Source organism: Cloeon dipterum, chromosome X, assembly GCF_949628265.1.
Source record: "Cloeon dipterum chromosome X, ieCloDipt1.1, whole genome shotgun sequence".
In the NCBI taxonomy this organism is placed as follows: Eukaryota; Metazoa; Arthropoda; class Insecta; order Ephemeroptera; family Baetidae; genus Cloeon; species Cloeon dipterum.
The window spans coordinates 10,760,611-10,769,257 of record NC_088790.1 but is presented as its reverse complement, the minus strand read 5'-3'; the positions used below and the strand labels follow the sequence as shown (position 1 = coordinate 10,769,257).

Here is an 8,647-nt window from a genome sequence, read left to right as displayed (position 1 = left end):
TATATGTATTATCAAAATGATATTAAAAAGATCTGCACGGCCAGCACAACAGTTATGAATTAGATGAAAATTAATATTTCATTTTTTGCTTGTAGGATGATATTCTTTGGTTTTGTTTACAAGATACACTAAAATATTTCAACACAATTCTATGATAGCTCTTACTTGAAAAAATGTGTTTTAGGAGATTAAAAATGGATGAGGCATTTTAACATAATTATGGAAAACATTTTTATGATCAAAAATTTTATCAAAGGTTTTCACAACTAAAATAAAGTGCGTTAATAGTTCTGATTTGATTTGTTCGTTTTTCACGTATTTCATGTCTCTTTTGCTTAGTGGGAGTAAAAACAATTAAAACCATCGATTTGTCCCTTAAGCAGATAAATCGTCGCAACTTTTATTTTTTAACGAAAAAAGAGAGGACGACATTGCTAGTAGCTAATCGTGTGAAGCATCGCAAGAATTTTCAAAATATATTTTCTGGTATTTTGTTTAAATAAACTTATTTAAAAATGTACGTTTTTATAATACTTTAGTTCTTTTTGTGCTTATAAGTGTAAATATGAAAATGAACACATCAATATTCTGTCATGACAAGGCCACAATTATTCAAGCAGATCCGATTCCAAGAATAAGTACAGCAAAAATACAATTTCAGAGAGATGAAAATTTTCCATTCCTCCAGTGCGGAACAACTTTTTATCCTCCTCTGTACGACTTGTAGGCCAAAATAGTACTAGCCAGGTATAGGATCGTGTTGATCAGACCCAAGATCTGTGAAAATTTTTAAATCAAATATATTTATACTTCCTTTTTAATGATTGTTTGAATTAGATTATTATATCAAACAACCATTTCGCTATAAATCGCTCAAATTTTGCTCCCTCACAGCTGCTTGGATTCTGGTGGAGTACAAGTCCTCTGTGACTTTGTGGCCGTGGTTGCGCGAGATCACCGTGAACAGGAGCAGGACGGCGGACAAAAGGTTCATCAGGGTGAGTGGCACCAGTAGCAGGGGCAGCTGCAACAGTCATAGGGGTTCATCCCAAGACAGTTACTGCGGGCGCAACGCACAGGCCACAAAGCAAGCAGAGGATTTGGTGCACTCTCCGTTTCCAGCTCGCTGTGAAGCACAAAATTATTTGCGACGTTAAAGGGTTGCCAGACCCCCATTGTCTCCTGAATTTTAATTTTTAATCATTCTTTTTCCAAATATTATTAATTGATTTTTGTGCCATGAATTTTACAAATGATATAGGAAAATTGAAGATTATCGATCTGGCATCCCCGCTGAGGGGTTAATTTGGTAGGGGTGGCTTACAGCGGCCGTGAGGTAGAGGCTGCTATCGTGGCGGCGGTTCGAGCCGGTTGAGTGCACCAAAGCGAGCGCTGAAGAAATCAGATATAGGAAGAAGGCGACTCCATGGTACACAAGCTCCTACGCGGCGTCAAAAGCAAAAATAGAACAAAGAGTCAGAAGAAAAATTCTTAAAACAAATTCGAATTAAAAAGATCGTTTTTTTATCAAATTCAAAATTAATTTTAATCTTTTATTCACTTTTAAAGCTTCACAAGCGCCGTGAAGGCGTCGTTTGTTGTATTGAGTGCTAAAACACAATTGAGCAAAAATTTGTGATTGAACAATTGCGCTGACGAGTGAATTTTAAATGGCCATTGAATTTAAATTGCGAGGCTACGCAGGTTTATTCCAGCGGATTTCCCGATGTATTGTTTTCATCAATACACGACATATTGCGAAAACCGAAAACACAACCTTTTCATTGTATTAAGGGAGCAGGAGCGGCCTTAAAAAACTAAAATATTTCGGAGTGAATATAGATAGCTTTGTTTAATCTTAAAACTATTTTCTCTCTCATTCTCCTAGTCTGCTGCAGAAAGATGACGCATCACGCAGTCACGTGACCCGAACGTGCCTTTTTTAAGAAAAAGAGGAGCGACTTTTGATATCTTACAAAGTAAACGCGGCGAACTGACGCAAGGTCGGAGACATGTGGCAGCTCAGCGAAAGTTAATATTAATTTTGTTTCAATTTCACTTACAAAAATCGTCTTGCTGATGATGCTGGCCGTGGAGATGGAGAGTAGGCAGGAGATGAGAAGACAGCCCGTGGCTATTACGCAAGCACATGCTGTCACGAAGAAAAATAGCTCTTCATTCCCCGACGAGTAGTAGTTGTGGTAGCGCGAAAGGGTCGTTGCGACCAGCCCAATGATCACCGTGCCCACAATCTGGCAGGAGAAAGTGCGCCGGATGTCATTAAGGATTGTCAAAAAAGACACAACATGTTTACTTAAATGCTGCTATCAATCTACTTGCTGGAGATAATAAAAATAAATTACTGAAATCCGAATAAACAAAACTCAAATAGCCTTTATTATAAGTTTCTATCTTGAATTATTTTATATGTTGAGGCCAAATAGCCTAATGCGGCCTCTAAAATATTCTAGCCTCAATCACATTAAAAAAATTGAGTTTCCTACAAAAAAATCAATTCATTTTGGAAAAAGAACTGACCAGTTCTCCAAGTTTGAGAAGTCCTGGCGCGGCCTTGAAGTAGCCAGTGTTGATGAGGATGGCAGAGGTGGTTGTTGTGGTGGTGGTGCGAGTGACAGTTACGCTGTGCGACATTTTTATCGCCGGAACTGCCGCACACTTATTTCAGACCGAATTGTCTTGTTTTTTCCTTTCTGCGACAAGAACATATAAAATATAATACAGAGATTCTACAGTGCTTCTCGCTACGAGAAAATAATACCAAATGACTATTGTACTACATTATTCAAAATGTTCTGTGGGTTTTAACAGGAAATGATAATGACGTTATCTAAAGTTGAAAGAAAACAGAGAATAAATAAAATAATATAGTTGTATACGTGCTAGGCAAGATCGATCGCGCGGGTGGATGGCGACTGTAGTCTAGCCTCTGTGCGACTGACTGACTGACTGACTGACTAAGACGCGCGTATTGAGGTCACCGCGAGCAAAGGAAAAAATAGCCTCTGGAGTCCAAGCAGCACAAAAAGCGCGTTCGATAATTGGCAAAGAGGCCGAGTGTCAGTCTCCACCCTTTTCGACCTCGTTTTCGGCTCACAAAGGTGCGAGGGGTGTGAGGGTGGAGGCCTATAAGTCTCACCTGTTGGTCGAGGCCCGCGGCGCGAGGAGAAATTGGCCAGGGCGCCTTTTTTGGCCACGACACGGCAACGCCTAATGGTACGCAGAGGTCAACGCCATCTGCTTGCATTCGGATCAAAATAACTCAGGCCGCCACCGCTTCTCTCGGTGCTCGGATGCGCCGTTCCGTAAAATTGGTGCAACAGCCACGGTGGGTGTGCGCGGGCTGGACCACGGGGCGCCCCTTCGTGCGTCACAGCTTATCTGATGTTATATGAGTTGATAAAATCATTATCAATCAAAGTTCGGTCCAAATTTCATCAGATTAAATACAAAAAATTGTTGCAAATTTTTAAAAAGAAAGAAATAAGATTTGACTATTTAAGGAATTAAAATTTTTCGTTTCGAAACAGCCATAGTCAAAATGAACTGAAAGCATCAATCAATGCTATTTGTGCAATTTTAAAACAAATAATATAATTGTAATTATATAAGCACTTAATAAGTAGCTATTGTGTCCACCCCTATGATTGGAAGTTTACTGATTTTCATGGCAAACTTTGACGAGTTTGAGCATAAACGGGTAATTTTGTGTTTGTACTTGTACAAACCGTCGTGGTAGCATATTTTCTCATCACTCAACAAACACACAAGTTTTAATTGTTCATTTGATTGTTGCCCTTTTCTTACAAGAAAGAAATTCGCATTTTAGTTGTTGAGCTATGCTACTACTATGACGAAATTAACAGTCTTACGTGTGAAATTCTACAATTAAAAATACAAGATCGGAACGTTTCATGTACACTTGAGTTCCTAAATTTTGGTTAATATTTTATCAGCAGTAACCAAAATAGATGAATGATTTGGCCACTGAGAAGGCCTGATATTGACCAAAATCGCAATACTCGACAATTATTAAATTTCTAACTCTGAAAAATATGAAATTTGAACAAAATTGTAAAGAAAATGATCTTTCCATGATATGCAACCTGCAAGACATTGCTGTTCGACGGCACAGTATTCCTATGAATAAGTTTTCTTGCGGAGTGCGAATTATTGTGAAGAAAAAAGCAAAACGCTGTAGCAGCGGCGATTGCACATAACTTCTCTCATTGTCAGAGGAACGCAAATTTTACTGTTAAATTGCTCAACAATCAACTCAAGAATTAAAATTCAATCCTTTGTTGGAGGTAATGAGTAATATCCGCTGTCACTACTGCGAAAAGTTATAATCCGTTGGTGTCACATTGAAGCTTAGCTATTTTCCTACGCGTTAGAGAATTATTTACGACCCTAGATTACTAAAAGACCAGGAAAGAAAATTAAATGTAGTCATCATACCTTGCCAAATCTTTTGGGTTTTTTTTATCAATACAACAAGCATGATCAAATTTTAATCTCCGTCGTAAAATAGATTAAGTTTGCGTGACAATAATAGCTACCTTTTCTGCACCTGGAATCCGTTATCTTGAGATTGATCATGGGAAGAGAAAATGTTGACCAATCAGATTTATGGGATTTCTACATCGTGCAACTGCACATTTTAAGACATTGGTACCTCATAACATATTGGAGGGGGGCTCGCCTTTATATTGGAGAAAATTTGAAAAAGCAGTACTCTACTTGCACCAAGAAGTGAAGCATGCCTTCTGAACGTAAGTTATAATTAATTTTCCCTACATCTTTGTTGTAATATGGAAATATTTCCACAGAATCCTACGTCAGCTCTCCTGAAAGAGATGTCGAGGTGCCAAATGTTCCGCTTATGTCCTATGTTTTCGAGCAGCTGAGAGCCGGATTAGAGAAATGGCCGAAGGATAAAAAGTGGATTGTGAGTTTTTAAATGTTATATAGTATTTAGAAGCCATCAACGACACTTTTGTACAGGTGGACATTCCATCTGGCAGATCCATAAAACTCTCCGAAGTTGAGTCAAATGCTCGTAAGATCGCAAGTGCATTCACAAGGCTGGGAATGCAGCACGGCGATTTTCTTTACTTCTGCACGTATGAAATGGCACAATTCTACCAAATTCAGGTGTCGCTCTTCCTTCTGGGCGGATGTGTGAGAGGTTGTCACCCTGCCACCAGACCAGGTTGGACCTCAAAAACAAATTTTAAGCATTAGCCCAATAACAATTGATTTTGCAGAAATTAGCACCAAGGAGATGCAGGATATCAAGGCCAAGTTTGCAATCGTGGACCACGAGACGATTGGTACAATTCGAGAAGCAATCAAAAAGGTTGGCTTTCCCGTTCAGTTGATCAGCGTTGGGGAGAAAAAACTGCCTGGAACTATTTACTACACAGAGCTTCTTGAGGACGACGGGACGGGTATATGTGCGAAATTGCCTTTTTAGAAATTAAACTCATGAAAACTATGGATTATAGCTTTCCCTGAGGACGTGAAAATCAACCCAAAGACCGACATCGCAATTGTCATCAACACAAGCGGCTCGACTGGAGCGCCAAAAGGTGTCGTGCACACTCAGCGCTCCATATTGGCTGCGATGCTCTCCGAGGAACGGTAGGAAAACCAGATAAACAACAAAAATTTTCAACAAGAATTATAATTTCGCATTAACAGCGTGCTCGTGATAGAAGATTCAATGATGGAGCTCATGACGAACTACGGCGTCATCTCTAACAGCCTTCTGATGCACGACTTGTGCCACGGCATAACCACTTATCACTTTACAAAGTTCGAGAAGGAAATTCTCGTCGACCAAATGCTGAAATACAAGGTAAACGGGGCAATGATAGTTAATACAAAAGTATCGAAATACTTAATTTGTGTCACGGGGATTTTATATTTAAAAGCCGTTTTCTTTTCCCGAAACCGACAAAAGAAAGGAAACTGACAATTCACAATCTCCTGCAGCCAAATGGAATCATTTTATATCCACACATCGCAGCCTGGCTTAGCAAGCAGACAGATAAATTAAAGGAAATTCGAGAAAAAGACTTTCTGCGCACCCTCCTCTGCGGGGGTTGGGTCGTGGACGCGCGCACGGCAGACACAATGGCAGAGGCGTTGCCAAATACCTACTTCAAGACGGTTTACGGCATGTCAGAGGCGTTTGGAGTTTCAATGAAGATAAACGGAGCTAAACCCAACAAAATGGAGCGTTGCATCAACGAAGGTGAAATACGACACTTTTATATTTACATGGATAGGGTTAATATTTTTGTAATCTGCAGATAGAGAATATATATCCTCTGGTCCGCTCATGGTAAACGTCAAAGCAAAGGTAAAAATATGACAGAGACAAACGGTAGACGAAAAATATTTACTCTTATTCTTCTCATCAGATCATTGATTTGGAGACAGGAAAAGCACTCGGCCCGTACTGTAGGGGAGAAATTCTAGTGAAAAGCCCATCACTCACGGCAGGATACCTGACAGAAAAAGGGAAGCCGGTAAAGCGCGATTATTAAAGGAATAAAAACCAAGTATTTTAATACCCAATTTGCAGCACAACAGAGATAGTTTCACAGAAGACGGCTGGATGAAGACGAGCGATCTGGGATTCTTTGACGAAAAGGGCTTCCTGTACGTGGTGGAACGGATCACTTTTGTCTACAAATACCTGACCATGATTACGTCCCCGGCTGAAGTCGAGTCAATTCTGATGCAGCACCCTGACGTTCTGGAAGCAGGTGTGATCACCTTCTCCGACCCAGAGTTTGACAATCTGGCCAAAGGCCTCGTAGTGAAGAGGCGCGGCAGCAAGTGTACCGAGGCTGATTTGGTCAAATTTGTTGCGGAGAGGGCGGCCATCAACAAGCACCTGCACAAAGGCGTGCAATTTGTTGATGCTCTACCTCTTGGCACAGGAGGGAAAATTGATAGGAACGCCCTCAGACGTATGGCCATACAGGACTAGCACATTTAAATTTGTAATTTTAATTAAAATGTACTAATTTTTAAAATTGAGTGAGGTGCTTGTTTTGAAGCAGTTGTATGGATTGTAAAAACGGGCCTAGCTTATTCAAGAATATTTTTTCACACCTCATCCTAGATTTTGTATCATCAATTTTATTATAACATATTTATCTACATGCTGAAAATTACATATATTACAGCAGTACGGTTCACGTGTAATAAATAGCGTGGTACTCTTCAGGAAAAAATAATTTTTATTCCAGTGCACCTACTTTCAAATTAAATTTTAATTTGTAGACAAATTTATGGAGAAATTTTAAACTAATAAATTTTTAGCTATTTGTGCTGTTTTAATTGCAAATAAACGAGAAAAAAATCAGAAAATATATCAGCATTTTGCATCTTCAATAAAAAAAACCTTATAGCCTCATTCGGAATGGTCAAGAAAAAGGCATTCGGCATTTTTCTATTAATAGAATGACAAACTACAGCAATCAATAAGCCCTATTGAGACAAGATTAAATTTGTTCTCATGAGGTAACCTTTTTGTTCACTTTCTTAAACATAATCAAGATAAGAGACGCTTTCAGGGAGATTGCAAAGCGCTGCAACGATAGCTTGATATACCAAAATAGATTGCGCCTTTTGTTTGGTCAATCTGCGAGCTGCACCTGGTGTTTCCAATCATATTTTCTTATCGATGATTGAGTAGATCTGAGTCACTTTGAAACAACGAACACGTGAAAAACAACAGTATCATACCGCCAAGTTCGGTCTTCCCTAAGCAAACATCCTACTTGACAAACGTAATCTGCCTCCTTTTGGGGATTCCCTTCCCTACGCACAAAAAAATATTGCGTTCATCCTGATTACAGTATTTACTCGTTTTTCTAAATAGTTTTATTGCGTTCCATCTCAAATCAAGCCGAAGCCACCAGGTTTTTTCGAAAAAACTCGGTGGACTGGGTTAAACTGGTTAAAATCGGTTTCAACCAGTTTGGTCCAAAGTGACTTCGTTTTTTGGTTTCGTCACATTTACCAATCACCATACTATGACACTGTCAAATAATGTTTGCATCATGATACTTTTTGAAATTTTTAAGGTTTTATGCTAAATGAAATAAAAAAAACAAAAAACCCGGGTTTTACTATTTGGTTTAACCCGGTTTTAATCGGGCTGGTTTAAACCGGGTCGATAAATCTCTGAACCCTGGAAGCCACAAAGTCTTAAGTCATCTTAAGTTATCATTTGGCGATCAACAACACGTAGTCCAAATAAAAATCATCGCGAGGAGCCAAAAGCCGGAGAACTCGCAATCAGTACCATAAAAGACGAGATATTAATGAAAAATAACACGCAATATATGTATCAATGCTTCAACGATTCGTTCTGATTGAGAGGTGTTCATTTTGCTTAAAAATCTTATGGGGTTAGAACAGACCAATCTGCAAAGGTCAAAGATTTAAATTTATTTCATGAATTTGTCATCAAATCAAAAAGTTTATATTTTTATCTTCATTATCTTTCATATTATTTGCCTTTAAAATGTGAGAGTGATGATTTTTAAGTTGAGAATAACGATTACCTAACGCACTGATATTGGCTAACAACAAGTAGCTAAGGCAA

At 38.9% G+C, this 8,647-nt stretch overlaps 2 protein-coding genes across 6 annotated transcripts; one reads left to right on the top strand and one right to left on the bottom strand.

The window, feature by feature from the left end:
* Window positions 1–367: 367 nt before the first annotated feature.
* LOC135945450 (uncharacterized) lies at window positions 368–3,381 on the bottom strand. Of its 5 annotated transcripts, none has more exons than XM_065493152.1 (5): window positions 3,158–3,270; window positions 2,539–2,711; window positions 2,064–2,252; window positions 1,325–1,441; window positions 368–777 (listed from the first exon to the last, which is right to left on the bottom strand). In XM_065493152.1, exons 2-5 carry the CDS (start codon window positions 2,650–2,652, stop codon window positions 703–705), a joined length of 495 nt encoding a protein of 164 aa, XP_065349224.1. In that variant the 5' UTR covers window positions 2,653–2,711; window positions 3,158–3,270; the 3' UTR covers window positions 368–702. The 5 variants fall into 5 exon arrangements, with proteins under 5 accessions (XP_065349224.1, XP_065349221.1, XP_065349222.1 ...); XM_065493149.1 differs by lacking the exon at window positions 1,325–1,441 and adding an exon at window positions 893–1,024; XM_065493150.1 differs by lacking the exons at window positions 1,325–1,441; window positions 3,158–3,270 and adding exons at window positions 893–1,024; window positions 2,898–3,137.
* A 1,309-nt stretch (window positions 3,382–4,690) lies between these two features.
* LOC135946920 (uncharacterized) lies at window positions 4,691–7,392 on the top strand. The gene is made up of 10 exons (XM_065495410.1): window positions 4,691–4,790; window positions 4,848–4,966; window positions 5,023–5,230; window positions 5,286–5,468; window positions 5,526–5,661; window positions 5,722–5,878; window positions 6,016–6,277; window positions 6,336–6,385; window positions 6,447–6,554; window positions 6,611–7,392. The coding sequence occupies exons 1-10, from the start codon at window positions 4,778–4,780 to the stop codon at window positions 7,019–7,021; spliced, it is 1,647 nt and encodes a 548-aa protein (XP_065351482.1). The 5' UTR covers window positions 4,691–4,777; the 3' UTR covers window positions 7,022–7,392.
* Window positions 7,393–8,647: the final 1,255 nt, after the last annotated feature.

Coding starts and splice junctions, on each gene's coding strand:
- LOC135946920 (XM_065495410.1), top strand. Junction 5,231..5,285: donor TCACCCTGCCACCAGACCAG/GTTGGACCTCAA, acceptor TTGATTTTGCAG/AAATTAGCACCAAGGAGATG. Junction 5,662..5,721: donor GCGATGCTCTCCGAGGAACG/GTAGGAAAACCA, acceptor TCGCATTAACAG/CGTGCTCGTGATAGAAGATT.
- LOC135945450 (XM_065493149.1), bottom strand. CDS start 2,652: ATGTCGCACAGCGTAACTGTCACTCGCACCACCACCACAACAACCACC. Junction 2,253..2,538: donor TTCTCAAACTTGGAGAACTG/GTCAGTTCTTTT, acceptor TTCTCCTGCCAG/ATTGTGGGCACGGTGATCAT. Junction 1,025..2,063: donor TCATCAGCAAGACGATTTTT/GTAAGTGAAATT, acceptor TGACTGTTGCAG/CTGCCCCTGCTACTGGTGCC.